Source organism: Halichoeres trimaculatus, unplaced genomic scaffold, assembly GCF_033239565.1.
Source record: "Halichoeres trimaculatus isolate MK-OKI-2021-1 unplaced genomic scaffold, fHalTri1.1 fHalTri1_scaffold_8, whole genome shotgun sequence".
In the NCBI taxonomy this organism is placed as follows: Eukaryota; Metazoa; Chordata; class Actinopteri; order Labriformes; family Labridae; genus Halichoeres; species Halichoeres trimaculatus.
This window is the reverse complement of record NW_027437186.1, coordinates 27,516,512-27,539,276: the sequence shown is the minus strand read 5'-3', so window position 1 is coordinate 27,539,276 and position 22,765 is coordinate 27,516,512. Positions and strand designations below refer to the sequence as shown.

The 22,765-nt window shown below is 38.2% G+C and overlaps 1 protein-coding gene across 4 annotated transcripts in view; it reads right to left on the bottom strand.

The window, feature by feature from the left end:
• The window catches only part of lyst (lysosomal trafficking regulator), an 86,662-nt gene extending 65,203 nt beyond the window's left edge, over positions 1-21,459 (bottom strand). For 2 of the 4 annotated variants that reach the window (XM_074675226.1, XM_074675228.1), the window contains exons 1-3: positions 21,385-21,459; positions 19,405-19,677; positions 3,488-3,576 (exon numbers count right to left, since the gene is read on the bottom strand). In XM_074675226.1, the coding sequence (XP_074531327.1) occupies positions 3,488-3,576; positions 19,405-19,485 (170 nt within the window). In that variant the 5' untranslated portion in view covers positions 19,486-19,677; positions 21,385-21,459. Of the gene's footprint in view, positions 1-3,487; positions 3,577-12,032; positions 12,091-19,404; positions 19,843-21,384 lie in introns of those variants that run through there. The other 2 variants (XM_074675227.1, XM_074675229.1) reach the window with 2 other exon arrangements.
• Positions 21,460-22,765: the final 1,306 nt, after the last annotated feature.

Below are 22,765 nucleotides of genomic sequence, written 5' to 3'. Positions count from 1 at the left end.
TGAATGGTCTTTATGAATATTTCTGTTCAGGCTGGAGCTTATCTGGGTCACAGGTTGCTCTCCAACAGACAAGACCGTATCCAAGAGGGTTTGACATGCTATCAGAGAGTAAAAGCCGAACACAGACTCTATTTATACTTTAACTAAATACACCTTTGGCACCTCCCTGCTCAACATTTCAAACATTTTCCTCCATATTTGAAAGTAACAGTCCTGAAATTATTTCCATTTAGTTCTTCTGGTTTCCATGCTGATTAATAAAGTTTAACTTGTCTGTCAGCAGTTATTTTAACTGGAAAGCTTGTCTCTTCAAGTTGCGATGACACACTGGATTGTTGACTTGAGTTGAGACCAGAGACTGGGCTTTTAGCCTCCTCACTATCAGCTGTAGGGTGCGGGACCTGTAGGTCATGTGAGCTCTGATTGAACAAACTCAGGATTTTCTAGAATGCTGAGTTTAAAAAAAATCACCCTTGTATTGAGTGTGCTGACAGTGGAATTGAACCAGGATGTAAATATCTTTTAATGCTGTAAAAGTCTGTTTTTTTAGCTTGGTGTGTATTTGGTTTCTAGTCTTTCTGCATCCTCAAGCCGTCAACAAACTGCAACTTTTAGCACTTCTGCATAGGCTTCATTTTTATAAACCTGACGTCTCCTTTTGGTTAAAACTCTTAAAGTAGCTTTAACTGTCACATCCACTACCCTCTATACTGCCCCTACTGTTTATGTGAATACTACACCTGTTTCCCTTTAATACTGCATTTGACAACATGCCAATGCTAGGGAACCAAACCAATGCAAGGACACTATCAAGTATTCTTGATTGTTACATATCTAGTCTTGCATAGTGCAGGCTAATCTTAAGCAAATATTTGAGATATTTAAGGCTCAAAATCAACACAGAAAAATGTCTCTGGGCTTCATGATTAAAAGCCACCAAAAAGAAAGCTAGTAATTAGAAACTTCAGGTGGTATCACCATGAAATTGTTCCAAAAACACAATTTTTCAAACACTTCATCATTTTTAGAACACATGTTCATTCATGAAGCACTGAAAGCATTATCTACTCTCTGACTGACTCCTCTGCCAGCTTTTGGCCACTCTGTCGTTTTTTGGTTACCACAAGACAGTGATTAGAGACGGAGTAAACAGAGAGAGTGGTTATCATATCATTCCCCTGCAGAGATGTCTCTTTCTCTCTCTGGCAGATCCCAAATCTGTGCTTCCCCCCGGCCAATTATTGTGATGTTTTCCAACTGAGTTAATTATACAGCTGAGGTTTTATCCAGCTCTGTCAGTTTCAATGTGAGGTAAAAAAAAAAAAAAAGAAAAAAAGAAAATGAATTATCTGTCTGATTTTAATTCAGTTCACGATGGAGGAACATGAGGGAAATGATTCAATCAAAATGCAAGATGCGACTGTTTTTCAGAAAACAATTCATGGGACTCTAAAAGGCTTGTGTAGAATTAAAACACTTTCATTTCAACAAGAAAAAAGTTTGAAAACCCACCACAACTTAAAATCTAAAACAAACTACAATTAAAAAACATACAACTGCAAAGATTCAGACTCCATGAAGCTGATAACAACAACAATGTTCTGCAGATACTGACTTCAGGAGTTCAAGATAAACCTTTTGTTGTTCTATTCCTTTAAAATCCCTCAGCTGTGTGCAGAAATATAACAAAAAGCTTCAAAAATTAAACAGTTGAGCATTTAACGGCTGAGTTCACTGAGTAAAACATGACTTCTGTCCTTAAACAACAACATTATTTCAGCCATTTTAACCCAAACCCACTCAGACTAATTACTTTACAGCCGAGGGAACACACAGCACACAAATACTAATGCACTCACTTAATTCCAGGTAGTTTGTATGTGTGTGTGAGAGAGAGTGTGTGAGTGTGTGAGTGTGTTTTATCACAAAAACAAGAGGCTGTTAAGATGCTTAATGTCGCACATTGTGCCGATCAGTATGTAAATCTATGCAGGGAGGTACTCCAAAGCTAATGCAGCATGATTACATAATGTAGGCTGCTCTGTAGCTGTGGGACATACAAATTATAACATGAAGCTTTGACTCCTGCAGGTATTTCTCCTCCGCAAAGACAACAGAAAGAACCAAGGACACTGATGATTTGTTAGTATTAACATCACCCAGGACGGGTCAGAGTGTTTCAAACACATTTAACAACCAAACTCAGTCACATATCTGAATAAATTTTGTTTTTTTTCACTACACTGTCAGGTTGGTATCATAAACTTTCCTGCATTCATCAAATTTAGATTTATTTTCTAGATTTATAGCTCTGTTTGCAACACTTCCATTACTATTTGCAGGACAGACTATAATTATTAAGTCCATTTATCTTTGTTTTGCAACATTTATGTAAAACAACAACAAGACATCCACACAATCAATAAGAAATACAAGCACAAAGAGAGATAGAGAGGATTGGCTGCGTGAGGAAGCCAGAGCATTTAAAGAGAGGGTCTAGTAATTTTTATATATTCTGTCCCTCTTTTTCCCTCAGTAGTATCATTTCATGATTTACAACTCAAAAAAAAAAAACTAATTTTCCCCTGTCTGGTCTTTCAGGAAACACTTATTTCAGCTTCTGATTGAAATATTTTGTTTTAGCTGCCGTCGCTTTAAGGCTCCCCCACTCTTCAAACTCCCTTCACCCTGACTGGTCGGCCTTTTAGAGTGAAGGTAAGGGTGGGGCTTTGGGCAGACTTTGGTGTTAATGGCCCTGCCCCTGCACCGTTTTATGAAGCAGTTAGGAGATCTTCATGTGACGATCCAATTATTTTAGTAAGTGCCATAAAGATCACCTGAAGATCCCGTGCTACTTTATCCAAAAACCTTAGATCACACCAGTTAAAAGCCAAACAGGCCTTTCTGCGGAAACAACCATGGAGCTTATTGAGAGGTAGAAAGTTCAGGAACTTTGTGACAGCAATGCAAAGGCAGAGATTCCAGAACCCTTTCATTTCCTGTGACAATTGCTTTGAAATAAAATTATTTCAAAAACACAACAACAGATAAGTTTTAATTTGAAGAGTTTGTCAAACGCTATGTGCTTACAATGAAGCTAGCTTAGATATAGCAGATGTACAATAATCATCAATTTTCCAGATTTGTTCTATTTATGTGTCACAGCCAAAGCCTGATTCATTTATTATTTTTGAACTTATGAAATGAACCATTAGCTGAAAAACACCTTCAGGCAGGTGGGCATGTTTAAGCAGAGATGTTGTTATTCCCAAAAACATGAAAGTTGGAAATGAAAGTTTGCCTGATGTTCTGTAGGCTGTATCTAATTATGTTTAAAACCTGCCAAATCTCTGCTTTATAGAAGAAAACTTTGAACTCCATCTTTTACAACAATAACACCACTGCACAAGTCTAATTCTTCCACAGATTTTGCCTTCTGCACTCCCTATGGCACAGTTTTGGGTGTTGAAATATTACTGTGACTCACCAGAACTTCAGAGCATCCTTGCTGTGGTTGGGGTGATGCTGCACGTAGTGGAAGAGACAGAGGAAGTTCTCCAGACCCTGAAGGCTGACCTGATAACACACACAAAGAGAATAAAACATAAAATATAAATCAAACTGTCATGAAGACGAATCAATATGACAAAATGTACGAAAAACAGAGCCCTTTACGATATCACATTCTGACACAACTCTAAATGACTTGATGTTTTAAATCGTTACTCATGACAGCTGCAGTCCATAACAGAGTGATATAACAGACAGTAATGTGGTTATACGGGACTATTCCCCTGATATTGATTTATCAGAATGGGTCAGACGCAGGGCACAAAGTCGATAAATTTTATTCACTTTTCTAACAGAGCTTGGGAAATAAACAGCACTCGTCTGCAGGAAATAATGACCATATAAGGAAGAAACCCATCAAAGCATAGAGCATGAATCTGGACTTTCCTAACAGTGAAAGAGGCCACCTGACCACTTTAAAGCGCTCTCAGGGTAGTGTGTTAATACCTTCTCTAAGCCAGCATCCTGCTGTCGCTCACACCACCCAGGAGAGAGCCAGCAAACGCCTCCGCTAATCTGACACCTCAGACTGGACTCATTCAGGCCAGCTGATCCCTGAATGAGCGTCTGGGTCACAAAGCCGAGGAGCAGACTGAAAACCAATCACATTACAGGCGCTCTGACGTGATACTGACGGGGTTAAAAAGCAGCTGTAGGTCAAATTTAACACAACAAGAGAGCTGTCCTGTTTTTTTAAAATATATTATCTAAGCAACAGGATGCGGACAGTGAGGACGGACCATAAATAGATATGCTGTGCCCCTGAATGTGTGCACAACAATTACTGAATGCTTTCAAATAGTTTTCCCTACACACCTTGAATTTAAGTCTCGACTTGGGCAGCAACAAATACATTTTCCTGTAACTGACCCATATTTTTTAACACAACTGATGAATCAAAATGGTTCAATTGTCAGAGCTTTGTGAATAACACTTGTTTCAGTTTTATGAAGCATCATATAAGAAGTGAAAGTGAATATAATGTTTTCAGTTTTGTAAACATGTCATTACTTCTGTGAAAACAGAAATTCTGTGACCAAATGGGCATGTTCTTTGTGATGTCACACATTTGTTTCTGTTGGGAACTTTTAAGGCCTATCATTGGTGGTAGCCATATTTATAATGCTGAACTCAACCCAATGCTGAGCAAGTATAAGGTTTAAGAGGCAGAGCTAAGGGTGGCCTCTAGCCTCTTCACTAACAACTCCAGCCTGTCAGTCAAATAAGCCACACCCTTAATTGGGCAAAAGAGAGAAGTTACATAACTTCAGAAATAGTCTTATGGGCTGGGTGTGGCCCAGTGGTCCAGTCGTGCACCTATACAGTGGATAGCCCAGGTTCACTAGCCTGATGCTACTTTTATGCATGTCATTAAAAAATCAAAATCTAAAAAGTAAAGGAATTAAAAGAATTCATCCACCTACAGTGTGTGCTGAGAGAGACATGATGAATCCATACCAAAATCATTTTTCAAACCAGGCTGTAAACATGTTTATTTCTGCTGCAAAGATCAGCTTTTTGAATGAGTGTGTATGTGGCTTCAAGCTGATTCTACAGCCAGCCTCCAGTGGACACTTGAGGAATTGCAGCTTTAAAACTTCAGCATTGGCTTCACATTTGAAGACAGACGGTTGCCTCTTGGTTAAAACATTCTGTAACAAGGTTTTGCTGGCTTGCTGAGACAATCTAAAAAGACCACTTGAGGTGGTGTGGTTAATTTTCCTCCCACTCGGTTTTCAACACCTAAACCTTTGTGAATATGCTCGACTTATTCTGGGTTGAGGGTTGTGAATAAGAGTAGATACGAAAACAATAGTATTTGGAGTTTTCTTGCATTTTCTTTAGGTTATAAACACTTTGTGTGAGTGTTGCATAAAAAACCTGTTTTGAAATGTCCTTATAGAGTAAGTTATCACCCTTTACAGTCACGGTGCATTGAATGTCCCATGTCTGCTGTACGTACAAGTATCTGCGTCAACTCTGCATATCTGTGAAAACAGATTTTCTCACTCCCCGTGACTAAAACACAAGAGAGAAACTTCAAATCAATTATTCAAAGACCTGCTGTTCGGTCACACCTGAGCGTCTGCTGCAAACAGAAAGAAAGTGAGGACACTCTTTTTAGCCCTGGTTGGTTCGTTTTTACAGAAACATGGTGAGAAAACCGACTTCCTGTGAGAGAGGCGCCAACAGAAACTGCGTTATACACTGAGGATGGTGTAGAAGACAATGCAATGGTGAATTATTTGCTTTTGTAGAGATGGTGCTGAGTGCCTTTTGTGCAGGAAGTTATAAAAGCAAATGTGAGTTAATTTATTTCAATTTGCCAGCAGTAGAAGCCGCTGCATGGCTTCTTTTGTATTTTTTTATGCAAAATGCAACACAGAAGCTTTCTTTTTCCCTCAAAACAACATACTGTTACTGAAATATGTGGTGATGCTGCACCCTTGAGTAAATAGAAACAAAAACTGTTTTTCTGGTAGAATTATAAGAAAAATTGGACCCCAAGCATCCTGAAACTTCAGTTTTGCAGGTGATGAAGGTGCAGAGATGACTACACTCACCAGGCTCAGGAAGGGGCAGGGAGACAGACAGGGTTGTTAGGTGGATGGGTGGGTGGGGGTCACTGCACACCAGGGGGCTGCACAACATCACACACAGGAGGAGAAAGGAAGAGAAAAGAAAAAGCATGGCATCATGAAGGGAAAGGAGAGGACAGGAGGTATAAACATGAAAGATTGACTCAGAGGTGAAAATAAATAAATGCACAAACGGATGAGAGAAAAGATAAACAGAGGAAGTGACTGGCAGGAAATCAAATCGAGAAGCTGCCAAATCAGTTATTGGTTTAATAAACAAACCCTGTATCTGCGCACTCGCTCGATTAAAATGCATCTCTAAAAACGAGCATCTGAAACGACTCACTTTGTCCTCGTCTTATCGCTGAACCTGCTGCGGCTCTTTCCTCCATGTGGGAAGGGGAAACCGAGCGGTTCACGATAACACTAATTTCCCAGCAGCGGGGTTGTTTTTCCTGCGAGGCTTTAATCCAATATTACAATGCACTCGGCATAAAGCAGCCGGAGTGATTTGATAAAGGAGAGACTGTCAGGACTGATTAATGCAGCTCGGGGGGGAAATCAACAGTTCAGAAAGCTGTGAGCACTCGTTTGGGTAAACAAAAAGAAAGCTCTGACCTTTCCTCTGTGCTAATGAACCTCCTTATTCGCTCATTTGTCAAACAGACACAGGCTCACCTCCTCTCTGGGTGTTTCTGACGGGCTGTTTGAGATCTCACTCAGTGACACTCACACATTAAACTGTTGGTCCAACCAGTAGAGGTCAGGAGGTGATTAAAAATGAAGCCATCAATTTATAAATACATCAACAAAAAGCTTATCAGTTACATCTCTAGAGTGGAGGTGGATATGAATGTGAGCCAAAACTACTCGAACTCACAAAAAGTAGATTTCTATTGAAGTCCAAAGAGGACATCCATCTTTTTACTCAAAAACAGTCACATTTGGTCACTTTCTGGAAATCTTATCGTAAATAATGACAGATTTTGATAAATTAATCTAGTAAAATGTAGAGCTGAAACAATTCCTTGAATGATTCGAGGTACTCGATTACAAAAAATACTCGAGTAATTTTCTCCGCCTCGAGGAATCGTTTAATTTTAAAATAGATCAAAGAGTGGTATTTCAAATAGAGCTGAGGCCATATTAAGAGAGTTTTCAGACCCCTCTAGCTACCTCTTATACAAAATAGCCACTAGCAACAAATCTAGTTTCTTTTCTGGAGTTTGGAGACTAATGGGTCATTCTACAAAACGTGTGCCATTTGGGTCCGCAACATTTGATGAGATGTACAAGGCACAAAAAATGTGTCAAAGTGTGTTTACAGATTTTGGAGCTACCAAAGCAAGTGCTCTTATTGACATGCTGTATCAGAAAATTCTATTTCTTAAAGAGAAAAATTTTCATTTGAAAAATAACTGCTCTTTAACTAAATAAAAATGTATTTTATACGATTTCTTGATTAATCGATGGGATTTTCAGTAGAATACTCGAATACTAAAATATTCGATAGCTGCAGCCCTAGTAAAATGTGAAGTTTTGGATACATTACATTTGCAACATTAATTCAAAACATTTAACACATGTAGTTTTACATCTTACAAGTATATTGACTTAAAAAAACTTCCAATAGAAGTTTTTTTCGTGGAATTAAGACAGGTCAAATGATGTCATGTAGGTCAGCGCAAAGTGTTTAACATCTTTGCCTCCTCCCTGACCAAAAAGTTAAGAGCTCCAAGATCAAGGGACTTGACTGGACGATGTCTTACTTCAAGATATTTTCTTTGTACTACATAAAAGTCATAAATACTTGTTAAATTTAATTTATTGAAGTGAATAAAAGTATATTTTCTCTAAAAATCATGATGCACTTGATTTTGAGGCCTCTGGGGGTTTCATACCTAAAACACAGCACACAAGATGTTCTCTCTGATCCCTTAAAAACCCATTGGAGTGAAAGCACTTTTGTCAGTCTGTAACAAAACCTCGCTATTTGTCCACACTCAAGGACATTTGACTTTAAAGTAGTGTGGATATGTTTTACTATCTTTGATACACAGCTCTTTAACTCTTTGAAACCCAGCAGAGCATTGGCGCTCCCATTTCACAAATGCTCTTTAAATTATTGTAACTCCTCAAACATTTGGGCCAGGGAGAAGGTTCAAACAGCTCCTTTAAGGAGAGAAGATGAGAAGATGAACTCTCAGGGCATATTTTTTTTACTCCTTTTAAGGTCAAAATAACAACAAAAAAGGGCCAGATGATCTGTGTGATACTCAAGTGATGAAGAGTTAAAGCACCTGTGAAAAACATTCAGCGTGTATTGATTTTGGCGTCTCCTTTGGAAAACAGTGTTCCTCTTATCCTGCCTTTTTTGTCGCTTCAATATAATTTTTTGCCTTTAAAAAGAGAGAGCTTTTCGAAATGTGTGTTTATGCAATTTGTCCGACCCCCTGCTGGTAGTTTTGGACATTACAAATAACTTTGTAAATATATAAACTCTTGTCATAGATGGTTTTGTTTGCTTTAGTAGGTCGTAAAGATGCATCGACAGAAATTTCAATTTGTTTTTTACACAGATAAAAACTCTTTACTAGGAGCTTTAAGGAAGACTTCAGATTATCCGCACTTCAAGTCAGTTTCTCCTCTTTCTTTAAACAAGGAAGGTACGTTCAGAGAGAGGCAGACTTAATGTTAAAAGCCAGAGAGGAGTTCCTGTAACTCTATCTGTTGCACAGCCTCCGTCCAACATGGCAATCATGGGAGGCCGAGTCATGGGAGCCTGGCGGCTGAGTCACTCGCGCTGGTACAGACTTTCCTCACAAGCTCTCTCAAGATAATTGGGTGGACTACAACTTGGCAAAAGGCAGCAAGAGAGATGTGATCCTGTCCTCGTGAGGGTGGGTGTGGGCTGTTTGTTATGCAATGTTTTCCTCTGATTTCAGACCCCTGCTGATCTAATTGACGTCCCGGTGATGAGCGTCATGAGGAGCCCCTAACGTTGCACATTTCCTCACAAACTCAGTCAGAGAGCAGAGCTGCGAAATGTCAAGGGGCTGAAATCAAAAGCATGTTTGTGTTTGTGTCACAACCAGCGACCTTTATTCGCGCTTGGCCGCTCAGGAGGAAATGAAAACGTGTTGCTGTCTTCATCATTGTTTTCATTATGAGGAGATAAAGTGCAGAGCTGGTGTTGGACTAAATTACAACCTGGCCTTTCTCTGCCCTGATGTACTGAGACGACTGTTTTTGAGTGAGAGATCAGACTTAATAACAAGCCACCCGATGGAAAAAGAAGGCCGAGCACAGGCTGGAGTCAACCTAGAACTACAGATGAATTATTCATCTGTGCAGCCGATCGTTTGAAAACAGCCCCAGAGACCAGAGTGAGGAGGTGTTGGGTTGAAACTGAGGGCGGAACAATAAATGCAGATGTGAAACCTGTCCTGGGGTCGAGCAAAGAGCCTCTTACAAGAAGTCTTTATGCTACAATGTGCAAAAATGCACTGTAAATCATAAAGACATCATGACAGCACGTTCCTCAAGTTAAGAGCACAGACCTGAGTCATGGTGAATGCACAAAGACTTTCTGAGGCAGTCAAATTCGACTCACTTCTGTGCCTATAGAAGGGTTCAAATATTGAATAACTATTGAATTTTTGCAGGATTAATGAGGTCTTCATATAGACTCTGATTTTTAGGTAACAGGATATAAAAGATCTTTTGGTGTGAAACTCCCACATCACTTCAGCTTAGTCATTTCCAACCCTGAAACATGGAGGCTGAAATAAATCTCATGGTGTGAACGCTGTGTGGTTGGTTGGTTGGGTTTTAGTTTGACATTAGGAAAAAAGGACTGACCCGGTAAGTGCAGAAAATTGAGTCATCAGTCAGGAAGACCCCAAGTCAGCCCACGTCTCTGTGGTTTCATTTACTGTCGCATTGTGCACAGAATATTCAGAACAAGCACCACCGAGACAGACTTTAAACTTTGGAAACTTTATCTAGAAATGAGAAAAGAATAATGCAGAGATTACCTCATCCCTAAAACAAACACTCTCACAAAGATTTGAATTCTTTTTAGATTTAGACATGTTGGATATATAACCTTGTTTTAAAAGTGTTTCACTTACTTTTTCTTTGGGTTAATGATACAGTCTTAAATTGAGCATGAACATGTCTTTTTTACCCTGATTCGTCAAGGGATCTTAAAACTCAATCAAAGTGAGTTAATTAAACTTTTTTATAAGGTTTAGGAAGACCAACACATTTTAATCAATAAAATGGCAAACTTGTACAAAGGCAAGTTAAAATGTGGAAGAGATGCCATATCAACCAACTACTTGTAGTGATTCATTTTAATGTGCAATGGTATTAAAAATATTTGAAATAAAAAATAAAAAAAAAACAATCATAAAAAACACAACATAACCATCTGTTATTTGTAATATCTGAAATGGCCAGCAGGGGGTAGGTGCCAAAAGTTTCACAATGCACACTACTGAAGCAGCTCTCTTTTATAATGAGGAAAACTATGATGATTGATGAATTCAACAACAGAGAATAACATAAACAAGGCAACAGCTTTGACCAAAATTAACACACACTGAAAGTTTGACACAGAAGCTTTAACACTGTATCCCCCAGTATCATCCAGGCCACCTGGACATTTTTTTCATTACTTTGTCCTGAAAAGAGTCAGAGATCATGCCCAGAAAGCTTATTGTCTCTTCTTTAAGGATCCATTTGATTTTTTTTTCTCTTGCCCAAATAGTTAAAGAGTTACAGTAATGAGAACAGCTTACACAAATTATTGCCTGTGATTATAACATTGTTGGATTCCTAAGCAGTATTGTATTCACCTTAAAACTAGTTTTTTTTTCTGCTTTAGGAAGACTTTTGAATTTACTTGCTAGCCCAAATAGTTGATGAGTAAAGGTAATTAAAAGAGCACTTCAAAAAACAAAGCACCAGTGCTCAGGTGGGTTTTGAAGTGTTATCATACGTTATGACTCTGATTCTGAGTCACTTTTAACTTGAATTAGTGATTTTATTGGCATTAATTAAGATTATAAAAAGTCTCAAGTAGATTTTTTTCTTTGATTAGTCATTACGTTTAACTTTTAGTTGTGCTTCAGGAAGTATTTTAATCTAAAAATCAGCATTTTCTTCTATGTTTAACACTTAAGAATACTACTTAAGCCCCACTTATTTCTACATTTCCTGTCAAGTAAAACTAAATTCACTAATTTACTAGTTTTAGAAATGATCTGCTCAAATTTAACATATTTTTATTTAATCTTTTATTCAGGCTCCCCTTTTTACAGTGCACTAGCTTGTTGAAAACATCAGTAAATTGATTGTAAACACCTCAGGGATTAATAGAGTACATTCTATTCTTTTCTATTCCAGGTTCTACTGGTATATCCTTTACATATTAAATGTTTGACATTTTACTAATCATCCTAAAACACTAAACCCATAGCATACTACATCTCTCTTGAGACATTTAGAGAAATAACTGTGCAGCACAGTCTCGTACATAAACATCTCTTGTTTACGAGCAGGCGTTTAGTGAGTTTCACTTTGTTCAGACTTTACAAGGCAAATAATTAACCTTAAAGGATGAAGGTGAAGCAGCCCTGCCATCTCTGCTTCCTCCTCAGTATTCACCACGTTCACCTTTTACTCCACTCCACAAGTTTAATCTCCTTCAGACGAGCACTCAGGGTTTAATCACAGCAGGAATGTCAGGCACAGAAATGAGCTTAATGACAAGTTGTGTCCTAATTCTGAAAATCTCTATATCCAGATTAAAACAGAAGCGTGTGTTGTTAGTGAAACACTGAGAAACATATCGAGGAGCTGCACAACAATACTTACGAAGTGAGTCTCGTGATTCTTTCAGCTTGCAGGAAATGTCTTTTAAGGTCATCCATCGCAATGCAGAAAGCTAATTCAGTCAAATTACAAACACTCCTGGACTCTGACTGACTCTGTGGTACAGGAGTGAAGCACAGCCAAGAGAAACCAGTCAGTCGAAGTCTCTCATGCCACAAAAACAAAAAAAGGTGAAGTGCTCTAAAACACTCCGCTTTGGGGTTTTGAAACATCCTGTTAGCTCATAATGAAACTGAGCATTCCTCAAGCTGCTGAGCCAGAGTCATACATGGCACCTGGCCAGGTAACTGCTCAGCTAAATTAACCCAGCTCATAAAGATTCAAAGAGATTCAAGCAACTCCACGGATGATATGGAGGAAGTGTGCCCAGGGCTGATTTCCTTTCTAATCAGGGGTGGAAAACATAAACTGTGAAAGTTTTGGCTCCTGAAAGGAAGAGGTCTTCAGGACAGGAAGCAAATGCTAAATGCTAATGATCCTGTTATTCTGACAGTGCAGATTTGTTTATCAAACACTAGAGCAGAAGGGTTAGCTGGAAACTCTCTGTCCTGAGCATAGCGTGCCGATCCAAACCGATCCCCACAATTTCCTAATCTTCACTGTGGTTTTTTCACCACATTTGAAAGCATTTCTGCTTTCTTGGAAGACTATTTAAAAAGAATGGCCCTTAAAATAAGGAAGAAAAAGAAGAAGATGAGGTCAAACATCAGGTCAGGGTTAGTGTCCTCATTTTAGACTTCCATTATGGAAGAGAGGCGTCTCCCAAAGAACACTTTTATTTGTGGATCTCATCAAAAATACCAGAGATGGAGAGAGAGATAAAAACAATGACGACATGGGAAGATGCAAAGGATCATGTCATTCATTTGCTTAATTATGTGTGTCACTATGATAAAGAGCATTGAATGTGGTGTAGATTGGACAACATTACATTTTATATGAAGTTACAATGACTTCTTTTTTCATGGCGAGACAACACATACCAATTTTTGAGTTGATCATATAACAGACTGAGGAGGAGTTAATATGGCTGAGTTCCTGTTGGTTTTAAGAAGATGGTATGAAAGTTTTTCGTAGATCTACACGATATGTGTGCCTACCAGATTTCACAGCTTTACGCTGAATCGTATTGTAGGATGAATGTTTGAAAATTGCAAATTCTAGGGGGCATTATTGAGCCTTTTTTGGGAATACTCTTAGGTGACCAACAATTTGTCACATTTTTTGCCAGGCCTGTGTGTGTCGATTTAAAATCTAGATCGTGATCCTCTTATTAAACTATCCTGACATATTTTGCCCATATCGCCCCCTAATGGAGAACATTCTACAAAATTTCCTTGGTCAGAAGCAGAGTTTGCTGATGTTAACACAGCATGTCACACTGCAGAAAACTGACCAAATGTCATCTGGTATCAAGAGACACCTGAGGGACAGGTGAGGTTTGATTTAATTAGTCCGACATGGTGGCACAGAAATGTTCGAGCCAACTTAGAGACTCTTTTTTTTTACAGAAATCTCCAGAAGAAATTATTAACAAATAAAGCATTACTTAATCACAATGCCATGTGTTATCAAAGCACAGAAGTTCTTAAGGTGTTAAAACTTTGAAACTAAATACAGAGCTGCTGGGACAAGGAAACTTGTTTGGCCATGAAGTTTCAGCCTGTGCATCCCACAAAATGTTTTCATTAGCAATAAATTGTGCTGTAACTGCTAAATAACATGGTTTAAAGTCTACAAAGTCCAACAGCTGGAAACAGATGGATTTTTTCAGTTAAATTAAGTCACTCAGCCCTCCAGCAACACATCACGAATTAATGTTAAATCTGAATTAAATAATTATGATTGTATCCTTGTTTTAACAAACTTATTTATCATTTTAATAGCATGAGGTTCAATTTCTGTTAGCTATCATCTTGTTTATTGGATTATTAAAGGTCAGCACCAAACTCTAGTGTCTGGATACTTCATCTACATGATAAATACTGTGATACAGGCGCAATGGTTATCCCCTTGCTCCTATCTCTGTTTAGTAAACAAGTTGCAGAAGCAACCTGACAGAAATAAAGATAAATAGTAGAGAGATGAGAGGCAATAATGCAAAGGATGACGGATGAGGCAGGTGGAGAAAAGAGCGATGCTGCAGATTCAGGACTTTCACGCCTTTTTTTGTGATAACTGCAGGCGAAGGTGTCTTTTTGCCCTCCATATTCCACTGTAGAGTGTGATCACAGAACCGGATCCAGAACAGCAGGGCTGAGTCGTACAGTCTGATGCGCGATAAGACGAAAGCCTCTCTGTTTTTGGACAGTTTCCACAATCGGTTTGTCATGTTTATCTGCAAATGACAAGCGAGCGAGATCACAGGAATTTACAGGATGGGACATAAAATATGGGCTGGAAAATATGTGAAGTTTAACGTTATCCTTGTCATTGTGTCCCCGTCAGATTTAATCAGGAGGGAAAGCTACAGCATCAGCAAACAGAGAGTAAAGCAGAGCATCTCTCTCTCTCACACATACACACACACACACACACACACACACACACACACACACACAAACGTCTTTGATGGCAGTGAAGTGGAGAAGCAAACACAGCCATCCCAAGAGAGCCCTCAAAATGACGTAAACGGTTACCGACGATAGTGACGAGGCTGGCTGCCTGTTTGGTGCAGCGTTAGAGTGACTTCCACACGTGAGAACAGCAGTGTGTCTTCAGTTAATATTCAAACACACTACAACATGATTAAAAAAGAAATGAAGCAGAACACAGAACCAAAGAAACGATGACAACAGAGGTACAACAGCGATGTTTGTAAAGCTGCTAATTGTACAAATGTAAGTCTGACAAATCATCTCCATTTGAATGACAGATGAATCATTTTCAGACCTTTGCTTAGAGGAGACAACATATTTAGCTAATTATTTATTGTTGGATAACAGCCATGTCCCAGTTTGGGGTTAGCATCCATTGAAAGACCCTGCCAATAAAGGGTCTGATCTTTGTTTCTTGCGTAAATCTCTATAAAGTGGATTTACGGTTTAAATTGCTAGCTGAACTCACCTATTGATATCTAACAACCTTAAAAGCTACATCAAATGGGGCGCAGATGGCCTAGTGTAGGCCATCCGAGTGGGTGGTCCAGGTTTGTGGCCTGTTTCCCACATGTCATTCCCCACTCTCACCCTGTTCCTGTCTCTATCCACTGTCCCATCCTTTCCAATTAAAGGCATAAAAAGCCCCAAAAAACAACCTGAAAAAAAAAAGCTACACCAAAATTAGCCAACAATACTAGCACCACAAACCTCTTGTTTCAAAGGTAATTTGAAGTTTTGAGCCTTCCTTCTGATTGTTGATAATAGCCACAAGCTATGCAAAGAAGCTGAGATCAGTTGACTGAACAATTAACCTAGCTAGTTAGCGCCAGAAATACTCATCATTTACAGAAATCTTCAATATTCCACTTACGTATGACTAAAATCCTGGTAATATGTTGTGTCTAAGCCAAAACGCAGCCTCCCACAACTAACTAAAGTTATATCTCTGGTTACTGTGCTGCTTTTGAGGTCCAAAGCTTGACTATGTGGATGTAAACAGTCACAGATGACAAAAGGACAGAAGGAATAGAACATCAAGGCTTTTTCTTGTCAACTCAGTTTAGACTTTAGAAACAACAAAAGGTATCATGTCCAACCAACAAAGTCTGAGAATTTCATCCTCCAGAATTAAAAGGGAAGAGAGGTGTTGCTCAGAATTGTGTTAAAGACAAAGGGAAGTATCCCAAAATGTTTCCAAGAATGTGTCTGGAGATACAGCGCAGTATTCTGGAATGTGCTAAAAATGGTCTTAAAACTAGCTGGCCACTGTAGTTAACTATCTGGCACCGCTGGCTTCACATAATACAATCACCACCAACATTTCCAAAATAATCTTTCAAGACTGATGCGTTAGTTTTTCTTTTAAATAACATTTGTGCAGCTTGTTATTGTGTTATTAATCATCAGTGTACTACTATATTTGTTTTCACTGGCACACAAATAATTATGGGATATAGTGAGCAAAGGATGCTCCTGTTGTATCCTCCACAACCCAAGAAACTTGGGATAAAATTGTGTGTGAGGAGCCTTCAAACTGAAGACAGTCTTGGTACAAAGCTACTGTTGTGTTTTTCTGCCCCTACATTTGTCTGCACCTGTCCCCTTCAGCCAATCAGAACAGCGCTTTGTTATCAAAGCATCCCCACTAACTCAGACCATCACATAGATACTGAAGTTAGAAAACTGGGGCAAATCCTTCACAGACGCTGACCTTGCAATGTTTGATTGATTGCATGTTAAATATGAACCTCCTGATGCAGCTGTTTTTGTTTCAAGGCTTTATTGGGTGCAGCTTTTTGTTTATCTACACACTGTTAGTTTTTCCATTGGCATTAATAACAAACCTCCCAGCACCAGGATCATGGGAACAGTTAAGCTTTTTTAAACAGTAGTTGTGCCATTCAGGAGTTTCAAGAGATAGCAGCAGCTAATGAGTCATCAAAAATGTAGTTTTCACATGATTTTACTTATTGACCTCCAGATTTTTATATAAAATAATCCATTACATCCGGCTTCCTCCCCTGTGAGTGATGCTGTAGAATAAAAGCTGCCCTGTGCAGATGTAAGCTTTTTGATCAGTTGCTAACTTCAAAGAGAACAGCAGGTCAGTATTTATAGGTTGATCTGCACATGATCCATGAAAAATGGAAAGAGATAAACCATCTAACTGTGTGTATGTGTGTGAGAGTGTGTGAGTGAGAGTGTGTTTATGTGTGATCCTAATCCCAGTCTCGTGATGTGGCTGCAGTTTGTGCTCTGACAGCAGGAGGGGGAGCAAAGAGCTGCATTGGTTCAGATCTGAGAGAAAATGGACAGAGATTTCAGAAACACCACATCTCTATTCTCTGAAACGCCGACACAGAAACACAAGAGTACTGCTGCAACACTCAGAACATAGTCTGTGGTTCACACCTGCCTACAGCTCTTTGCAGTCTATCAGTTTCTGTCAGTTAAAGCATTGCAGGGACCTCCAGGATCTTACAGAACACCAGCACCAAAACCACAAGGGGGATCAATTTCTCCCTGTTGCAACAGAAACATGATGACTCAGCTGTATGTCTCTAAACAGCTGATCAATATACATTTTTGGCGGGTCTGAGTCAGTTAAACTTTTACAAATTCAAACTTCAAATTGACAGCTCCCTGTGACGATGAGTTTTCCAGCACAGTATTTCTCACCAGGCTCTTCTAGGTCATGGCAAAAGCTAAAAGGAGGTAATTTAGGTTTCTTAAATAGCAGAGTGTGGACTAAAAGAATGCTTCAGAACAATGTTTGCTATTGTTGGGGGATATTACCTCAGGGAACATTTTATTTAGCTTGGATTCGAGTAAATCTCATGCCAGCACCAGCTCCTGCTTGGATGGAGTGAAGACTCAATAAACTAGAAACTACTTTTCATTTTAAGTGAGCAGAAAAAAACACTCACTTAGTCCGTGTTTACAAGTTTCACAAGTTTAATTCCCCAGTATATATGGAGCTGTTTATGACTAACCATATATGTGAACAATGAAATCAAACACTCCATCTGTTCTGAAAATACATGATATACCCGAGTTTTATAGAGGCTTCCTACAAGCATTTTGATTTCTCGAAAGTCTAATTGAGTTTGACAACTTAAAATCAGACAGCAGATTATTCTGGAACAAAATGGGAAGAATACCAAAAGGCTTTATTTCCCAACTCAGTTCAGACTTGAGGAACAACAAATGTCACAATGTCCAACCAACGAAGACAGAAAATTTCATCCTTCAGGGTTAAAACAGAGGAAAGGTGTTCCAGATTGTTGCCCGGAGTGGTTCTGTAGATAAAAGAAAGTATCCTGGATTGTTGTTCAGAATGATTTTGAAGATAAAAGAGAGTATCCCAGGATGTTACCCAGAATGGATCTGTTCATACTCAAAGCAGTCCATTTGACTTTGAATTCTAGAGCTGGGACTAAAACTCAGTTTGCCAAGGTCACAAAATCAGGAAAACCAGGACTCGTTTCTAAATAAATTCCAAGTTCTTTCCACTTTTAGATAACATTCTGGATAAATCAACTCTTTAAACAACACTGGCTGAAGAGAAACTTAGCAGACTCAAGTTTTATAGGTACAAGCCCAGTTCTAGGGATGCTTGATTCTTTAGTGCTGCTTTTTTACAAATAAATATCTACAAATACTGAGATAATATGATTGGAGTACTCTCAGGATGGGAGTGCAGACTGCTTGGGGTGAATTTTTTTTAAAAGCTTGTCTAGATCTCTGTGAGATCAACGCGAGATTTTCTCAAGTTATGACCCAACAAATGGTGAATCCCCTAAAAAGTGGCAATCTGTCATTTTAAAAAGAGGGATACAACTTTGTTGCATGGCAGCAGGGATGAAGACTTCCAGAGTACTGGGATCTAGAATGCTGGGTTTCAGAGTGCCTTGAAGTTTCTTTAAGAGACAGTATCTGATGTAAAGACACTAAAAAAAGGTTTTCAAAGACACCAGCTCGAGGATTATGACCACAACAAAATGTTAGACATATTTGGAATCATAACTTTGTAGTTTGTAGCTTTTCTGAACTGTATAGAATTATTTTGACCCTGAATAGGATAAGCAGTTTGGAAAATGAATGAATGAATTAATGAATGAATGAATAGTCAACTGTTATTTCCATCCCATTTTTATGTATTTTTCTGCAGCACAATGTAACCCCTATTCTGAGAGTCTTCTATAAATGAGAGGCATTTATATCAAGATAAAAATAAGGAATCTTTATGAAGTTTGCCTTATAATTAAATAATCTCTATTATGGTCAGCATTGTGTTTGTATCTATTACCTTTTAAGAAAACTGAAATGCTGTATTTCACTGCCTCCAGATGGCACCATGTAACCTGGATTAGGAATTACAATCACAGGTTATTGATAGGATCATAAATTCCATTACCTTCTGTGTACCTTATGTGTTAGCAATGTTTTTCCAACAGCTTGAGATTTTATGACCTATCTGAGTAACCAGCTTATGGAGGGATATTTGGATTTTAAAAGGTGCTCTGTGCAAACAGGATCTTGGTGTTATTTGATGGAATCTTATAAAACATTTTAAAACTCTACCATAATCAAGTTTTTCCTACACTCTGATGCTTACAGTTTTAAGCCAGCCCCATTCATAGGCCCAGAGATAAGTGTTTATGTTAAGTATCAGAGCTCCAAAAGCTCCAGAAGCATCACCGCTAGCAGCTGAAAGAAGCACCTGAGTTAACCTTCATCACGCCGGCTCCTACCTGCAGATCTGCTCCCTGCAGCCTACAGTCCATGTACTTCTCCCAGGCATAAGACAGCTCGGTCTGCTGATGACTGGCCATGTCGTCCACACCTCCAAGAACAACAGCAGCAGCAGTCAGTCAGAACGACGAGGAAGTCAGGAGTGACAGCTCTCCTTCCTGGTCCTCCTGCTGCCTGAAAGTGCTCCGGAACGAAGCCCCAGCTGATCTCCTGAGTAATTCATAGCAGAGTCATGATTCACTGCGCTGCTCGCTCACTTTTAATCTGTGTTTCTGCGGGAAAACACAAAACCAACAGGGTTACAGAGGCACAGCAAGCTGGAGGAGATACTTTCGTTTTTCCGGCTGACTCAAAGGTCCGTCAGTGACGCACTCGGACCTGAAACTTCAATAAAGCAAGGTGGACACACTGACGCTCATCACAACGCTACAGAAACACACACATACACACACAGCTAGGTGGCTAGGTGTTCTGAAACAAACTGCATCAAATGCGCATGCAGCTCAAGGACATTCTGATCCGGTTTCCCTTTCAAAATAAAAGGGATAAAAATGGCTAGGGAATTATCGCAACACAAATTTATAAACTAACAATAAAAACAAGAAAGCATGAATATAAAGATATCAAAAACACTGGCTTTCAAAATTTGGCCTATTCATAAAATAAACAATAAAAAATAAATATAAATAATGTTAATATAATGAATAAAATAAAAAAGAATCAATAAAATAAGAGTCGACTAAAGACTACTTATGTACTAAAATGAGATTAAAAAAAGTGTATTATAGCTCCCTTAAACATTATATTAACAGAAAAATCTCAGCAACAATAATCTGCAGCTCACTAACACATCTGCATCCATGATAGTGGAGTATAAAGGCAAAGTTTGGGATTGAAAAAAACGAGATATCACAAGTTAAAACTGATCCATATGATCTAGAAGTCAATCATTAGTAAAAAATAAAATAAAATAAAATAAAGTTAAATTGCTCTAAGCCTTATAATTTTTTGAATGTTTTTTGATTTCGTATTTGTTTCATTTATTCTTTAGTATTTGTTTGAATCTTTGTATTCCTACGATTATTTTGTTTTCATTTATGTCATCCTTACCTGTTTCGTTCATTTTTCAATTTACATAATGCTTTTATCTTTATGATGAATAGTCACTTCAAGCTACGCTTGCTTCTCTATTTCTTTCATTTGTTTGTCTTGCTGGTTCTCTGCCATACTTGTATAATTCAAAACAGTGCACTCTGAGTATTAATTATGCTATATGAATAGCACCAAAATCTCACATTTGAAATGGGAAAACATATGCATTCATAAACTTGATATAAATTGGAAATAAAAAACAATAGCAACCTTGAAAAGATACGCATAAATTCTAACACCTGATTTACTGTTACAATCATAATTGAAATTCTTCAGATTGAAACTACTTCTTTATCTTATATAATTTTCAATAAACAACTATAGTCTCTACATTTTGTTTGTTTTAAAGACACAGATACAAGAACATAAATTTGTTATAAAATATAATACCTTTAATCTCCCATTTACTTACTGTTGCACTCTGGGCTTTTACTTTGAAGGTCAAGCCTGATAACGATGTGATGCTGCAGTTAGCTTGACCATGGACGGACAGCCAACAGCTCGATTATTTTAACCGTAATATTTATAAAAACTACCCCATAAGCCCCGGAGCTTTAACATCTTATGGGCGTTTTAATAAGTTTTGATGAAAATGCAACATATTTGGTATTGTATAAGTGTTTTACAACAATAAAACCGTTATCTATTCTGCTGGATGTTGCATCGCATCGTAATACTGTGAACGGCAGCTGTCAAAACTGAGCGGCAGAGAGAAGCGAACTTATAATGAAAGATTATGATCAAAGTGATGATGAATTCAAGATGGAGCTTCATCTTTCTATCATTTTTAGGCTCAAAAACGAGTGAAGTAAGGTTTTCATACATACCTTCTTTTCCCATGAATTTACGGCTGCTAACGTTAGCCTCCGTCCAGCCTGAGATAAACTGTGCGAGTGTGCCCTCAGCTCTGACTGCAAGGCAAATCCAAACAGGCAATTGCAATGGCTCAAAGATAAACCTTAAATAGAGCGCAATATAATAAACCCTTGTTCTTCCTGGTACTTTGTTTTATTTTATTTTTTTGTCTATTTTGTCTTTTATTTCTCAGATTAAAAAAAGAAGAAGAAGATACCAGACATCCAACTTAAGGAGTTAATTCATTTTGCGCAAGAGGAACCATCCTCAAGAGGTGACTTATTTTTATTAATCATTACTAACAGCATTTGGCGTCCTGTTCAATTCCCATAAAGTGTTTTAAACAAAAATGAGTTACTTCTAATGCAGCCTTATATTATTTCCTTTTTTTCCCCTTTTGATTCAAGCTTGACTGATGAAATACTCCTGGCAGTTAAGTCTGAGGGCACGATCCGCTCACTATGTTGACCAGCGCTCTCTGCCGAAGCCCTGAACAGGGCATGGGTGGCGCTGGTGCATCTTGACGTAGTTTTTATACAACGAGGGAAACAAAGAAGAAGAAAAACGATGTCGCGCTCGGCAGCCGTGATGCGTTTAATTGTCTTTGTAAATCTGAAGATGCAACTTTACATGGTAGAATTAGACGTCTACATCAGAAAATATAACTGAATCTATTGTAAAGTACAAACCAATGCATTACAATGTTTATCATAGTTGTCATGTAACTGCACTGAGATTTACACAGGTAAATTTCGTGAGACACTTGGATAAATAGAGACTTTCCTTTTAATTTTGTTTTCCAGTCCCAGGCTGCTTGTGTTTAGAAGGTTCCAATTTAAAGTTAAACACCTTTTTTTTAAGCATTACAAGTCCTACTGTTAGAGGAAGACAAAAAATAGTCTTCAACCTGATTTCAAGCACATTTTGAAATAAGACATTTATAAATAAATGGGGCCCCCAAGTGGATAAAGATAGAAATTGAAGTAAGTAAAATACCACTGCATGCATGACTAAGTTAAGAAACTAATCTAAACAGATACATTCCAAATGTCAACAGATTGCTTTTTTTAAATGAAATAATAGGCACATAAGTGCATAGAAAACAATTAGAACATCGTATGAATTAGAAAACAGTAGCTTTTCAATATGTCTTCTAACAGATTATGCATGCTCTGTAATGTTGATTTTAAAAATGCTACAGTTTGTCAATGAAATACCAGCCTAATGGAGAAAGATTTCATAATATTAGATGAAAGTAATCTTGATTGTTCCAACCTTTTTTATATAATCTTTTGTCAAACCCTGTATCAACTTCTGTAAATACTACTGTTAGTCTTCTTTTGCGCTGTTAGC